Here is a 16,236-nt window from a genome sequence, read left to right as displayed (position 1 = left end):
CAGCATTCTGCTTTTTTTTCAGCTGGCAATGGTGTGTTCCTGTTTGAATTGTGGGGCATAAGTCACCATGGCTGTTGAGTGTGAGTTCAGAAAAACATCTGCAAAAGCCAATGGGTGCTTTTTATCACACTCTGTTCAGCACCCCCACACACACACACCCCACATACACACCCCCGGATGTGGCTTCACACCTTCGTCGGCATGGTGCAGTTGGTGTCATTTTGCTGAAAGTTAAAGAGTCGTATTTCTACGGACCCGTTTCCTATCGAATTATGTCTCTTAGGAACAGGCTTCCTGCTCTTCCGTGTTCATGTGGGCATCTCCCGGAACAGCATAGAGAGAGCATTGCTTGTAATTGAACTTCACAAGCTTCCAGTTAATTTTGTGCCTCTCTTGTATTTTCACTAAAGCACAACCGGTCAGAAAGCACCCAGTATTTATCCTTCGGTTGATTTGGTGGTGTCACTGAAGGATATGCCTTTATCTCTGCCCTGAATCGGAGTGGCTATTTCAGAGGCCTGAGGCTCAACACCTTTTCAGATCACTTGGTTGGGTTCCAGGGGCCCTTTCTCTTGTGGGGGGCCTGATGCATTGGGACTCCTCCCAGGCTAAATTCACTCACAGGGGGCACGGTTTGCTTTGCTTTCTTTGCGAACCCACTTTTTTCCCCTTACAGCTGCTATACAATCTAATAGCAAAATACAGAATTCAAATCAAACTTTTTCTCTTTTCAGAGGCTATGAGCTTCCCTTTCCTCAGTACTGTCTGGCCTTTCCTTTCCATTCCCTTCCCTTCTTTCCTCCCTTCCTTCCCTCCCTCCCTTCTTTCCCTTCTTCATTTCCTCCCCTTCCCTTCCCCTTCCTTCTCTTCTTCCTTTCCTTTCCTTTTTCCCTATTTCCTTCACTTCACTTTCCTTCTTCCCTCCCCCCTCTCTTCCTTCCCTTTCCTATCTCCCTCTCCCTTTCTTCCTCCCTCTCTCCCTTCCTTTCTCCCTTCCTCCCTTTCTTCCCAGTATTTTCCTTCTTTCTACATTAAATCTTTCCTTCCTTCCTTCCTTCCTTCCTTCCTTCCTTCCTTCCTTCCTTCCTTCCCTCCCTCCCTCCTTCCTTCTTTCCCTTCTTCATTTCCTTCCCTTCCCCTTCCTTCTCTTCTTCCTTTCCTTTCCTTTTTCCCTATTTCCTTCACTTCACTTTCCTTCTTCCCTCCCCCTCTCTTCCTTCCCTTTCCTATCTCCCTCTCCCTTTCTTCCTCCCTCTCTCCCTTCCTTTCTCCCTTCCTCCCTTTCTTCCCAGTATTTTCCTTCTTTCTACATTAAATCTTTCCTTCCTTCCTTCCTTCCTTCCTTCCTTCCTTCCCTCCCTCCCTCCCTCCCTCCCTCCCTTCCTTCTTTCCCTTCTTCATTTCCTTCCCTTCCCCTTCCTTCTCTTCTTCCTTTCCTTTCCTTTTTCCCTATTTCCTTCACTTCACTTTCCTTCTTCCCTCCCCCCCTCTCTTCCTTCCTTTCTCCCTTCCTCTCCCTTTCTTCCTCCCTCTCTCCCTTCCTTTCTCCCTTCCTCCCTTTCTTCCCAGTATTTTCCTTCTTTCTACATTAAATCTTTCCTTCCTTCCTTCCTTCCTTCCTTCCTTCCTTCCTTCCTTCCTTCCTTCCTTCCTTCCTTCCTTCCTTCCTTCCTTCCTTCCTTCCCTCCCTCCCTCCCTCCTTCTTTCCCTTCTTCATTTCCTTCCCTTCCCTTCCTTCTCTTCTTCCTTTCCTTTCCTTTTTCCCTATTTCCTTCACTTCACTTTCCTTCTTCCCTCCCCCTCTCTTCCTTCCTTTCTCCTTCCTCTCCTTTCTTCCTCCCTCTCTCCCTTCCTTTCTCCCTTCCTCCCTTTCTTCCCAATATTTTCCTTCTTTCTACATTAAATCCTTCCTTCCTTCCTGAGCATGTAGACCTATCCAACACAACTTCCTCCTCTTTTCCCCACAACCAACAACCCTGCAAGGTGGGTAGGACTGCAAGGGAGTGGCTCAAAGCCACCCAGACAGCTTTCATGCCAACGGAAAAACTTGACCTCTTGGTCTCCAGCTTTCTGCTCCTGTGCTTTAACTACTACACTAAACTGCCTCTCTTTGGGGTGTTTTCTATCAATCAATCTACTCTCAGGGTTTGCATCAACTTAACTTTTTAACTTGGCATTCTTTTCGGTGAGGCTAGAAGTTGTTGACACTTATTTTAATGGCTGTAAATCAGAAATTCTGAAACAGTATGTTTTTATGATAGGTTACTGTTACGAGGTCTGGCAAACTGGGGCATTAAGAAATTGTGCAACCACTCTGATCCTTTAAAAATGTGCCGCTGAAAGTTAACCGTTTCGCTGCACAGAATTTTGGCAGCCAATCCACAATTGGAAGGGCATTAAATGAAGTCTCACATTAAAGATAGTTTGCTGTAGGGTAGACACTGTGTAAAACAGAGTATCTTCTGATATGTTTGGATGGCTTTTTTTTAAAAAAAAACTTTACCATCAGGAGAACAAGACACTGCTTTTTTCACAGTTGTGTTTTACATTGACTTTATTTTAACCTTTCTTTTGACAAAAGAGGTTCACAGAATTCTATACTGGCCCCTCTTAACAAGTGCCTGGCTTTGTTCCATTCAGCTGTGTGGGTCTGAACAGTAAATGGGAAATTGAATAATGTGTAAGGAAGGAGGAACGGATAACATATTCCAGCCAAAGGAAGTGGACCTGTTCCTTATCTCAGAGCTTTGGTTATTTTGGGAAACTGGGCTGGGGAAAGTCGAAAGAAACTCCTAGAACAAACAAATAAATACTGTAGCTGATAAAATCAGCAGAAAGAAAACTGGCTATTTTGACCCAGGGCTGCTACCATGAGGGTTTGTTATGATATGTTTATTATCAATATGATTTAGTATTAATATTATGCTGAGAAAATACTGTTATTATATGATCATTACTAATGAACATTATTATTATTGCTTAAACTAACTGTAACCAGACAACACGCTGTTTATAAAGATATTGAAATTCTTGCTCTTTGTTTATATAGTAAAAATAAAAAATAAAAATTGGGGAAAAAAAAGAAAAATATTTCACAGAAGCACCCATATTCAGGTTTGTCTGTCTAAAATTTACAACAGGCCTTGTCAGTACAGGTAGTCCTCAACTTACACCCATTCATTTAGTGACCATTCGAAATTACAACAGCACTGAAAAAAAGTGTCTTATGACCATTCACACTTAACCGCTGTTATAGCGGCCCCGTGGATATGTGATCAAAATTCAGGTGCTTGGCAACTGACTTGTATTTATGACAGTTGCAGTGTCCCGGGGTCATGTCATCACTCTTTGTGAGCTTTTGAGCAACAAAGTCAGTGGGGATACCAGATTCATTTAATGACCAAATGATCCACTTAACAACTGCAGTGACTCGCTTAACAACTGTGGCAAGAAAGGCCTTAAACTGGAGGCAAAATTCACTTACCTGTCCGGAAATGTTGGGCTCCATTGTGGTTGTAACTCGAGGACGACAGACCACAATGGAGCCCAACATTTCTACTGCAAAGTGAAACATTTGTTGAGTGAGTTTTGCCCCCATTTTATGACCTTTCTTGTCACAGTTGTTAAGCGAATCCCTGCAGTTATTAAATGAGTAACGTTGTTAAGCGAATTTGGCTCCCCCATTGACTTTGCTTGTCAGAAGGTCGGCAAAAGGGGATTCCTATGACACCCCCAGGACACCATGACCGTCATAAGTATGAATCACTTGGCAAGCATCCGAATTGTGACCGTGGAGATGCTACAGAGGTCATAAGTGTGAAAAACCATCATAAGTCCCTTTTTTCCCAGTGCCACTGTAACTTTGAACGGTCACTAAATGAACTGTTATACATCAAGGACCGCCTGTATTTCTCTACCTGCTGCTAGTTGCTTGAAGCCTTTTCTGGCTGCACTTCCTTGAAGCCCGGGATCACTTTCATCGTGACCCCTTCTCTAAATCAGGGTCTCCAACCTTGGCCACTTTAAGACTTGTGGACTTCAACACCTGAGGAACTCTGGGAGTTGAAGTCCACAAGTCTTAAAGTGGCCAAGGTTGGAGACCCCTGCTCTAAATCCTTCTCCCTTCTGGGTGAACTTTGTCCTTCTAAACCCTTTGCCCATCGCTAGGCGTAGGGAGTGTTTTGTTGAGTGGGGCAGATGACATCTCGGAGGGAGATAATTTGGACGTGAAAACGGCTAAAGAAAGCCCCCAAGGGACACTGACTCATGCGACTTGCATTGCACCCATCCTCGTGATTGCGTTTAAAGAAGGGAAGACAGCCAGGGAGATCCAAGACCATGAGTCTCTTGTGTCTGCTCTAGCTCAGCCCCGAGGCAGTGGCTGAAAGAGTCTGGCCAGTCCCTCTTCATCATTTGAAATCTATCTTGGCCTGCGCTGAAACCGTTAAGGAGCTAAAGTTCATCCCCGTTTAGCTTTGCGGGAAGGTTAAGCCATTCTTGCCTTTCAATTGTGGCTGAATATCCTCGGGTTAGTTTATGATCTACATTAAACCTGGGATTCTCTCTCTCTCTCTCTCTCTCTCTTTCTCTCTCTCTTTTTTCCCCCAGGTGCTGGAAAACTATTCTGATGGACCCATGACCCCGAAACAGATTCTTCAGGTTATAGAAACCGAGGGCCTAAAGGAAATGAGGTTAGTCCTGTTCTTCCTCCTAAGTCGAAGGATGAGGAGCTAAAATTGGCTGACTTCTTTTTCCCTAACTTTCTTCTCTTCAGCCTATCTGCTTTGGAATGCCTTAGGTCAGGGGTCTCCGACAGGGGTGGGATTCAAATTTTTAACAACCGGTTCTGTGGGCGTGGCTTAGTTGGTGGGTGTGGCTTGGTGGTCATGTGATTGGCTGGGCGTGGCCAACTCAACATCACTCACATCGAGGCACGCATCTCCTCGCCTGGCCTCTCCTGACTGTGGGGATGCTGCAACAGTCATAAGTGTGGAAAAGGGTCATAAGTCACTTTTTTCAGTGCCCTTGTAACTTTGAATGGTCCCTCCACACAAGCAAAGTACCAGCAAAGGAGAGGAAAACAACTCCAGAGAAGTTCCAGAGACGGGAAGTCTAGTCCTGCCACGAATGTAATAAGGGTTAACGGAGAGGCAGTTTCTGTAAGCAACACCAGAATGTTTCCTTCCTGCCTTCCTTACAGGATTAGACCAGTAATTTCTTCTAACAACGAGTTCTCCGAACAGCTTAGAAGGTTAACAACTGTTTCTACTGAATAGGTGCGAACTGGTAGAGTCCCACCCCTGATCTCCAACCTTGGCCACTTTAAGTTGGTAGACTAGTCAATGCTGGGGATGAGGCGGTCCCACATGTGAGGGTTGAAGCTCTAGAAAGAGCGCAGAGAACAGCAACACAGATGATTGGAGGCTCAAACATATGATGAACGGTTGCAGGAACTGGGCATGGCTGGTCTGGTGAAGAGAAGGACCAGAGGAGACAGGAGAGCAGTTGTGAAGACCCAAAGGGGCGTGGCACAAAAGCAACAAAGTCACAAAAATAAAGTCCCTTTAATTCCTTCAACTTGGCCTCCAATATCCAATTATCATCGGCTGGAGAAAAAACTCTCCCCAGAACAGTTTTTAAAAGAAATTCTGTCCAAACTCAAAGTACATATAAATTATAAAGAAAAACCAACACAAACTACGCTGCAGCAATTAATGAGACAGGGCAGGATAAGGGATTGAAGATGTCAAAAGATAACGAAATACGCACACTTGGGAGGATGCCAGAACTCAGATAAGACTTGACAAACCAGAATAATTTCACGCTTTGCTTCCAGCAACTTTGCCATGCGCGGTTTGCCCTTTTAAACAGTCTTCCCAGCTGCAGCCCATGAAGGGGATCAGGGCCCTTTCCTCCCCCGTAAACCACGTTGCTCCCTTATCCGTTCCTCCCTGTGTGCCCTAGGATGACGAGAGGGTGGCCCTGGGTCTTCCTCTGAATGCCCAGCCAGACTGCGCCCTTCCCCAGTTTCCTCCACAGCCACCGGATGACAGCAGTGTTCCCATATTTCAGGGGCTGCCCCAAAGAAGAGGGAGTCTAGCTATTCTCCAAGGCACCTGAGGGCAGGACAAGAAGCAATGGGTGGAAACTAACCGAGGAGACAAGCAACCTTAGAACTAAGAAGAAATTTCCTGACAGTGAGAATAATTAATCAGTGGGACAACTTGCCTCCAGAAGTTGTAAATGCTCCCGGAAGTTTTTAAGAAAAGATTAGACCAACAGTCTTTCTGAAATGGTATAAGGCTTCCTGCCTGGTTGGACTAGAAGACCTCCAGGGTCCCTTCCAACTCCCTTATTCTGGTTGATTGGAAGCAGCAAGTAGCTTCATTTTGAATACGGTTTACATTTTAGGTCTTTTGGCAGGCAGCTCTCGAATATCTCCTTGGTTTACTAGCTTAGCTCTTTTTCTGTATTATTATTTACATTAATTACACGGTAACTATCTACATTACTGTAGGAGGCTACAGTGCACTTCCTCTGTAGTTGCAGGTAGTCCTTGAGTTAAAATTGACCCCCAAATTTTATGCTACTAAGTGAAGCATTCGTTAAGTGATTTCATCCCATTTTACAAACCGTCCTGCAGTTGTTTAGCGAATCACTGCAGTCGTGTTCAGTTAGTAACACAATGGTTAAGTGAAACTAGCCTCCCCGTTGTCTTTGCTTGTCAGAAAGGACCCCTTGACACTGAAACTGTCGTAAGTACATGCCAGTTGCCAAGCATCTGAATTTTGATCGGGTGCCCACGGGGATATTGCAACGGCAGCAAGTGTGAAAAACAGTCACGAGTCCCTTTTTTCAATGCTGTTGTAACTCTGAACGGTCGCTAAATGAATGGTTAAAACTCGAGGACCTCCTGAGTTCTCTTAATGGTTCTGGCTAATGTTGTCTGAATGAAGAAGGGGCTTGAGGCGGGCGGGGGTCTTACGAATGCAGATCAGCGACTGTCCTATTGCCGTGTCTTTTCCAAGAATGCCATTGGTCTTAAGCATCTGTAGAAGTACAAACTTCTGTTGTTGATATTCTCTCTTCAGCTTGCATCGATGTTTAATCTGTTCATAACTGCCAAAAACGCAGCTGAGATTTCCTCCCAAAAAAGACACACACACACAGACACAGAACACACACAGACACACACACTCAAAATCTTTTGGAGGAGGGAGAAAAGCAACGAAGTTCGATTTGGGAACAGTTTTGTTAGGGCAGTGTGTAATTTTTCAATGTATAAGCCTACTTCCTTTTTTTAAAAAAAATACATTGAAACCAAAGCTCTCTTGAGGTGTTGAAGACTGAAAATCATATTTTAGAACCGGTTTCAGTTCTGTTTTTCTTTAGCCTTTTCCTCTTTAGAGAGCTCTCCTATCCAGATGCTATAGATTGTTTTCCTCCCAACTGTATTTTTACCAACGTTAACAAGTATAAACATCCAAAACTTACAATGAAGGAAGTATTAGAGACAATAAACTATTAAAAAACTAAACAAGCAAAACATAGAAGAGGAACAAAACCCTAAACATGTTAAAACCCAGATTTAAAAAAATAAATAAATACTAGTGCTAAATATTTATGGTCGTGTGTGTGTGTACAACTATACACCAACTATATAGAAATCATTGCTTTACAAAAGAAGACATTGCCTAATAATTCTAATTTGTTATTGTAAAAATATCATGAATTCTATGCAGGTAGTTCTTGACTTACAACCATTTATTTAGTGACCGTTCAAAGTTACTAATGGCACTGAAAAAAGTGACTTACGACTGTTTTTTTCACACTCACCACCACTTGCAGGGTCCCCTGGTGTCACATGATCAAAATTCAGACGCCTGGCAACTGACTCATGTTTATGACCGTTGCAGTGTCCCGGGATCTCCTTTTACGACCTTTGGACAAGCAAAAGTCCACGAGGAAGCCAGATTCACTTAACAACCGTTTGACTAACTTAACAACAGCAGTGATTTATGTGACAGCGGGGGCAAGGCAGGTCATAAAATGCAGCACGCAGCAGAAACGTCGGGCTCAATTGTGGTCATAATGCCGAGGACTACCTGTGACATTGCCTTTTCCAAGAGGGATATGGCTCGTATCAGAGAGCCAAACCTTAATACCAGGACTGATAATTGCTTTCCCAATTCTCAAACAAGCCCAGATGCTGTTTTTTGACAGCCCTATTCAGACGATACCTGGGCGGCCTGAACTTTGTCTACCCAGCCAAAGTGGTAGCTTCCTTGCCCAGGGGAGACGGCCTGGGAGAACCGTTACCCATAGGGGAGCTGTAGGTAGGGGGTCCACAGTGTTGGGGCCAAACGTATTTCTCCTTGAAATAAACATACAGAAATTCAAAACACGCATAACCAGCTCCTTGGCCAGCTCCATATTTTGGAGATTAACCAGGAACAAGACAAATTATCTGCCTGATTATCAGCACAGACTCTGGAAACTATCTGTATCCATTTGGGACCTGAGGTGCACCATTCTTAGCCCTTCCTTCCTTCCTTCCTTCCTTCCTTCCTTCCTTCCTTCCTTCCTTCCTTCCTTCCTTCCTTCCTTCCACTGTGTCTCTTTCCTTCCTCCCCTCTCCTTTCTCTTCCTCCCTCCCTCCTCCTTTCCTTTCTCTCTCTCTTTTCTTTTTATTTCTTTGTCTCCTTTCTTTTATGTCTCTCTTCTCTCCCTCCCTCCCTCCCTCCCTCCCTCCTCTCCCTCCATCCTCTCTCTCTCTCTCTCTCTCTCTCTCTCTCTTTCTTTCTTTCTTTCTTTCTTTCTTTCTTTCTTTCTTTCTTTCTTTCTTTCTTTCTTTCTTTCTTTCACCAGAAGATTACTCTGGGCAGCTTATAATATGTTGGATTGTCAGAATTTGCCACAGTTGTTCCAAAGCAACTTATATCTTGACTGACTGATTGAATTATGCCTGTCTTCCCCTGCAGTGGCACATCCCCACTGGCCTGCCTGAATGCAATGCTTCACTCCAATTCACGAAGCTGTGATGGGCTTTTTTATAAACTTCCTGGGCGGATCAGCCTATTTACTCTCAAGGTAAGGCCAGCTCTCTGTTCCTTTAATCCAGAGACTGGGTGAAGGCGAAACCGACTGATGAATTTTGTATGAATTTAGCACCTGAGAGGTGATAAGGTCTCGGATCTGGAACTTGTCATTAGCCAGTTTTGGGTGCAGATCAGTAAATTTGACCTTAAACAGGAATATTGTGTCATGCTGCACTTACGACAGCTCCCTTGCCTTGCCTGCCTTCTGTCTGACATGGTGGCTGTTACAGTCCTGGCATATACAGTATAAAAGACTCATTCTTCAGCATGAGTCCAAAAGCTTGGAAGACTTAAACTGCTGATCCCGGTGACTGATCCAGATTGGATCCTGAAGAATAAGGACTGTACGTAGAGCGTATGACTGTATGTACAACATACAGGATGAGGACTAGAACTACCACCATGTAGGACAGGCAGGCAGAAGAGTAGAAGAGCGTAGCCAGCCATGAACATAAGCTAACAGAAGAATAAATGAAACCCCTGAATCTCACAACACATGGACAGAGTCAACGGTAGTTCTAACTCGGAAAAACTGAGCATCCTAGACTAAGCCAAATCCTAAAATGCTAGGGAATTCTTCAAAGTTTTGACATTCAAGACAAATCAACAATCAATAAGTACATAGTGATAATCCATATTTACACACCATTCAAAAAAGACCACAAAAAGCTGAGAAGCAAACAAAAATTAAGACTAGAACTCAGCAACCAAGACCCAGATAAGCGGGGATTCACACCAGACAAACAATCAACCAGAAAACAATACCCTAATCAAGAAATTATCCAGGAGAAAAACCTACCCCACCCCCACTGTCAGGGCAAGTCACCGTACTTGTATAAACAGGAAGCAAACCCCACATTCACCGAGCGCCGTTGCCTAGTTGGGTAATGAAAAGTCTACAAACAAACAGCCAAGCTCAGGAGCACCGAGGACTCCGCAGTCATGTTTTATTTATGTTGGCTAACCTCCTGCCACTGACTCAAAGTGAAATGCACTTGCTACCCAGGAGCTGGATAGTGGGGAATGGAAGGCCCTTCAGGTCACCTCTAGCCATACGGTCCTGCCCTCTGGTTCCCCAGACCCCATTTCTCCAAGCTCTGATTGGTCCTTCCAGAAAGCGGCTGCCCAGTGGTCTCGGACCCTCGCTGGCCCTGAAGGGGAAGAGTTGGATGATGCAGAAAGCAGCGGTTCCAATGAAGCTGCCAGCACTGTGAGCGGAGACAACGACGGTAAGTGGGCGCCTCCTCCGAGCCCGCCTCCTCCTCCTCCTCCGGCGGCTTTCTCCGTAGCTATTTTAATTTAACTTTTTTTTGTTTTTATTTAATTTTTATTTTATTTAATTTTCATTTGGTTTGTTTTAAATTTTTATTTTTATTTTATTTAATTTTAATTTATTTTAATTTTATTAATTTTTATTTTGTTTTAAATTTTTATTTATTTTAATTTTAATTTATATTTTATTAATTTGAATGTAATTTAATTAATTTTTATTTTATTTATTTTAATTTTATCATTCAACTCATATGCCACCCACCTCTCTTGGGGATAATTCTAGGTGGCTTACAGTAATTAAAAACATTAAAACGATAAATAGCAGTACCACTTAAGACTTCTATACTGCCCCACAGTACTTAAGAGCCTCGATGGCGCAGTGGTTAGAGTGCAGTACTGCAAGCTACTTCTGCTGCCTGCCGGCTGCCTGCAATTTGGCAGTTCAAATCCCACCAGGCTCAAGGTTGACTCAGCCTTCCGTCCTTCCGAGGTGGGTAGAATGAGGACTCAGATTGTTAGGGGCAAAAGGCTGACTCTGTAAACCGCTTAGAGAGGGCTGGAAAGCACTAGGAAGCAGGATATAAGTCTAAGTGCTATTGCTATGGCTATTTATAGCCCTCTCTGGGCAATTTACAACGTAGATGTGTTATTTGCATCTCGCCCCCAACAATCTGGGTCCTCGGAAGGCTGAGTCAACCTCGATCCCGGTCAGGATCGAACTCCAGGCGGTGGGCAGAGTCAGCCTGCAGTACTGCACTCTTAACTACATCATTAAATTAATGGAAAATGGACAGAGATGGGGAGGAAGGGAGCAAGAAGGAAGGAAGGGGTCTTAGTTCATTAACTGCCTTTAGAATGATGCTGTCCCATTGGGGGTCCAGGCCAGTTGGCAGAGCCAGCTCCCCCGGCTCTTTCGGAAGGGGGGGATCTCACCTCGGGGGAGGGGGTGGAGCCACAGCAGAAAAGGCCCTTCTCCTTGACGGACAGGCTCTCCCCCACCATCACGGATGGGACAGGCCATTCCCATCAGGGTGAGGCGGCTCCTCAGATAGCCTGGGCCCAGGACTTTTTAAAAGCGATAACCAGCACTTCGGATTGGACCCTGAAGCAAACGGGCCATCGGTGGAGCTCACGAAAACAGTTGTGTCAGGGTTCCAAGTTATAGACCCGTAGCAAGCAAAAGCTCTGAGACAGGTAGAGTCCTCAACGAGTAGCTTTATTGGATATATCACATTGGCGCACAGATCTGGTGAAAACTGACTCTGGAGGTTCGTTCCTCGCGGTTTTCACCGAATTGAAAACTAAAGTTTTCCCACTTTCTCCAAACAATCAGTCCCATGGTCCAATCACGGCTCACTCTGGTTGCCCGGTGACTCCACCCCTCCGAATGCCCTTGGTTCCCAAGAGAAAACACTTTGTTTTGGCTACAAAGTCCCAACTGTCTCTATTCCTCCCCCCTCCCGTCCCTCAGCTTCAGGGTTGACAACGGCATTATGCGGGTCACCCTAGGAGCCCCCGAACCGCCCAGGCAGAGGGCTGCATTCTGACGCTGGGATCCTTCCTTTCTAGTTTCTCTCGATGAAACCTCTTCCAATGCTTCCTGTTCCACGGAGTCCCAGAGCAAGAGCTCGCTTGCCCTCCGAGAGAGCACCAGGACAGCGTCCCAGGTAGGACGGCCGGAGAGGAGCTCCACGGTTGGTGGGTGAGCACAACCCTGGCGCTGCAAACAGGAAGCTACCTTTATTCCACCTGAACTTCCCTCCTCTTCCTCCTCCTCCTCCTCCCCGCAGCATCGCTTCTGGTTAAGCCTGCTAAGGAGCCAGTGGCCAGCTTCCTCTCTGTTTATAAACAGCTGCAGAGCCCCCCACGGCTAGAGGGTGACCCATTTTAGACAGAATTAAATGCGGGAAGACTTCCAAGAGCCCCATGAATTAGAAAAAGGGAGCGGAAGCTGCAGAAATGGTCTCGGCTGTAAAAGTTGTAATCTTGTAATCTGTGGGGCAGAGGCTGGACTTAGAATTGAGCAGAAGCATCTGCACAGACCTGGGCTCGGAGACCGCCTCTGACTGCTACGGAGGAGTTTGGCCAAAGCTTGTCCAGGTTTTTGTTAAAAGCTCCCCCACAGACAGGCCTGGATGAGTCATCTAAGAACCTTTTGTTGACCTAGATAGAATAATTGGAGCAAAAGCACCCCCAGATTATCTGGAGGAGAGTTGGCATGCTTTTTACGAGAATTATACCCTGTATTTCAGCGTTAATTGAATTTCCGGTGACTGACTGTAAATAGAAACGGGAGCAAAGCAACAGGATATATGTTAAAAGGAAGAGAGTCTTCAGAGGCCTCTTACTAACCCAGGGGTCTGAGACGGGGATGGATGGGGCTGGGGAATGCTGGGAGTTGAAGTCCAGAGGTCTTAATGTTGCCAAGTTAGAGACCCCTGTTCTAACCCCCTGCATGGTGCAGGAAATTAAGCGCAGTGAACATTCACAGGTGGTTGTCCTGCCCGAAGGCCTCAATACAGAAATTTTTTCTCCCCGTCTGGGCGACGCAGTGGCTCAGTCATTAGGACCCAGGGCTTATCAGCTGGAGAGCCGGCAGCCCAGGTTCGAGACCCAGGCGCCACGCGACAGGGTGAACTTCCGCTACTTGCTCCAACTCCTGCCGGCCTAGCAGTTCGAAAGCAAGCAAATGCGAGTAGATAACTAGGTACCACTTCAGTGGGAAGGTAACAGGGCTCCATGACTCCATGCTGACCCCATGACTGGGGAAATGTCTTTGGACAGTGCCGGCTCAACAGCCTTGAAACAGAGATGAGCAGCGCCCCCTAAGGTTGGCGACGGCTAGTGCAGTAAAAATCCGGCAGGGTTCTCTTTTTCTTCTACTTTTACCTCTTACTCTTAAGCAGTTCCTTTGACAGTCCCCAATTACTGTTAAAAATTGTTATCCTAATATTCAGCTGAAAATTAGCATCCTGTAACTCAACCCCTTTTTAATTTAGTTACAGCTTTTTGAGGTGGCAGCCAATGAGTTTTTACCATGTGTGGGTGACAGCTCTTAGTCCGTGTAAACAATTTCTGTAGAGATTCTCTGTCCTCCAAATCGTGGTTGCCCCAAAGGTGCTTTTTTCAGGAGGCAACTGGACTTTCCTGGGGTTTTTGGGGGGAAGATGTTTCACTTCTCATCCAAGAAGCTTCTTCAGCTCTATCCTATCCGAGCCGAAGAAGCTTCTCGGACTACCTGTATTGAGGCTGTGTAGAGCAGTACCACACACCTGCTCCATTGGCAGGATCAAAGAGGAGAACCCGTACAGGTCTTTGGAAGAGCTGGCTTCGTTTCACTTCTGAGGTTATGACCACTAGGCTGAGCTGTCCTGCAATGCAGGGTGCCAGGGCCTTTGATCCTTTCTGCTGAGGAAGGCAAATCCTGAACCTTCGGGCTTCCTCTCTAATCCACTGGCAACGCTCTCTTGATTTCCTGCCAAACAGGTGAGCAAACAGAAGAAAAAGGCGGGCGTGATGCTTCCACGCGTGGTCCTGACTCCTCTGAAAGTAAATGGGGCCCACATGGAACCCTCCTCCGGTAAGTGGAAATTCCTCTTCCCGCTTGAACTACACACCCGTGTGACCCCCCCCCCAGCCCCAGCCTCCGTTCACCCCCAAGGGTTCCCAGTTGCTGCTATTACTGACTTGATTTTAGCCCAAAAGCAGCCTTAGGAGAGTGTTAAGATGGGTGGACTTCAATTCCCAGAATTCCCTAGTCAGCACAGCTATTCTGGCTGGGGAATTCTGGGAATTGAAGTCCACCAATCTTTACATTCCTGAAGTTAAAAATGATCTGGAAGGTATAAATTGCGGCCCGTCTATCTATGTTTATCACCTCTCTATGTCTGTCTGTCTGTCTATCTCTATCCATCCATCATATATCATCCGTCCATCCTTCTATCTATCTATCTATCTATCTATCTATCTATCTATCTATCTATCTATCTATCTATCTATCATCTTTCTGTCCATGCATCATATATCATATTCATCCATCCATCCATCCTTAGCATCTGTCGGTCTATCTGTCTATCATCTATATTTTTCTATTCATCCATCCATTATATCATCTATCTATCTATCTATCTATCTATCTATCTATCTATCTATCTATCTATCTACCTATCTATCTCTTTCTGTCTATCCATCCATCTATCTCTAGCGTCTGTCTGTCTTTCTGTCTCTATCTATCTATCTATCTATCTATCTATCTATCTATCTATCTATCATCTTTCTGTCCATGCATCATATATCATATCCATCCATCCATCCATCCATCCATCTCTAGCATCTGTCTGTCTATCTGTCTATCATCTATATTTTTCTATTCATCCATCCATTATATCATATCATCCACACACCTATCTATCTGTCTGTCTATCTCTTTCTGTCTATCCATCCATCTCTAGCGTCTGTCTTTCTGTCTCTGTCTGTCTGTCTGTCTATCTATCTATCTATCTATCTATCTATCTCTATCTAAATATATCCTATCTATCTGTCTGTCTGTCTGTCTATCTATCTATCTATCTATCTATCTATCTATCTATCTATCTATCTATCTATCTATCATCTATATTTTTCTATTCATCCACCCATTATATCACATCTGCCATTCATCCATTTTGGCTACTCCTTTTAATCCAGTGCCTTTTATAATGCAGCACATCGTCCCCTACCTAACAATCGACACAATGGCCATTCATTCCAGGCTCGATCACGGTTGTAAGTTGAGGGGTCTACCCCGTGTTGCCACCCCCATTCATTCCCTGCCCTCCCTTCCGTAACAGATAACGTGGGCAGAGTCGAGGGGGGGGCCCCCAAACCACCTGCTGAAGTTTGCCTTCTCCTGCCGTGACTGCGTTATCGGGATGCTCCACTCGGATGAGGCCCGGGTGGCCGTGGGGACAGTCGGAGGCTGCAGCTGATGCGCTCGCTCTTTTTTCAGGGTTTGCGGGGAAACCGGTTGGGGACGAGAGCAGCGGCGGCAGCAGCAGCAGGTCTTCCGCGTTGCCCGGCGCGCTCTGCAACAGGACAGACATGGCGAGGGAAGCCCCCCATCTGCTCCGGGGAGTCCGCAAACCCTCAGGCGGTAGGTGGACTCCGGGGGGTCTCCTCTCCACAGGAGGAACTTTAGCCGTTTTGGACCTGGCCGACTTTAAGAGGCCCATTCTGACCCAGCACGACAAACCCTCTTGACGCGAACTCAAAAGATTCCTTTATTAGGAGTGCCGGGAGCGCCGGCCAGAAGTGCCCCTCTCACCGCCGTCTGGCCAGGAGATGAATAGTTGTCTGCCGCTCTTGAATCTCGGCTGTGTAAACATTTCTGGTTGTCTGTTGCTTTCCGGGAACTGCAGGACAAATGAAGAGGAACAGGGGGGACGACATAGACTTTGAGACGCCGGGCTCCATTCTGGTGAACACAAACCTGCGGGCACTGATCAATTCCAGGACCTTCAACGCTCTCCCCCTGCACTTCCAGCAGCAGCTTCTCCTCCTCCTCCCTGAAGTGGACAGGCAGGTAGGGTCTCTCTCTCTCTCTCCCTCACACTCCTCTCCCCTCCCTCCCTCTCTCTCAGTGTCCTCTTCCTTTTGCTCCCTCTGTTTCTCTCGTCTCTCTGTCTCTCTCTGCCTTTTGCTCTCCCTGTTTCTCTCTGTTTCTCTTTCTGTCTCTGTATACTTCTTGTCTCTCTGTCTCTCTCTGCCTTTTGCTCTCCCTATTTCTCGCTCTCTGTTTCTCTCTGTGTCTGTGTTTCTCTCATCTCTCTTCCTCTCTCTGTGCCTCTCTCTGTGTTTCCCTTGTCTCTCTCTCCTCTTTCTTTCGTGC

At 45.8% G+C, this 16,236-nt stretch overlaps 1 protein-coding gene across 1 annotated transcript in view; it reads left to right on the top strand.

The window, feature by feature from the left end:
• The window catches only part of ASXL1 (ASXL transcriptional regulator 1), a 34,268-nt gene that overhangs the window by 9,110 nt on the left and 8,922 nt on the right, over nucleotides 1-16,236 (top strand). Inside the window, 7 exon segments of the mRNA XM_026722764.2 lie at nucleotides 4,609-4,691; nucleotides 8,982-9,090; nucleotides 10,213-10,327; nucleotides 11,940-12,037; nucleotides 13,857-13,950; nucleotides 15,358-15,501; nucleotides 15,767-15,930. Coding sequence (XP_026578549.2) covers nucleotides 4,609-4,691; nucleotides 8,982-9,090; nucleotides 10,213-10,327; nucleotides 11,940-12,037; nucleotides 13,857-13,950; nucleotides 15,358-15,501; nucleotides 15,767-15,930 — 807 coding nt within the window.

Source organism: Pseudonaja textilis, chromosome 3 (genome assembly GCF_049901715.1).
Source record: "Pseudonaja textilis isolate UNSWEBS1 chromosome 3, rPseTex1.2, whole genome shotgun sequence".
Lineage (NCBI taxonomy): Eukaryota > Metazoa > Chordata > Lepidosauria > Squamata > Elapidae > Pseudonaja > Pseudonaja textilis.
Note: the sequence above shows the minus strand (reverse complement) of the source record. Positions and strands in the feature narration are given on the sequence as shown.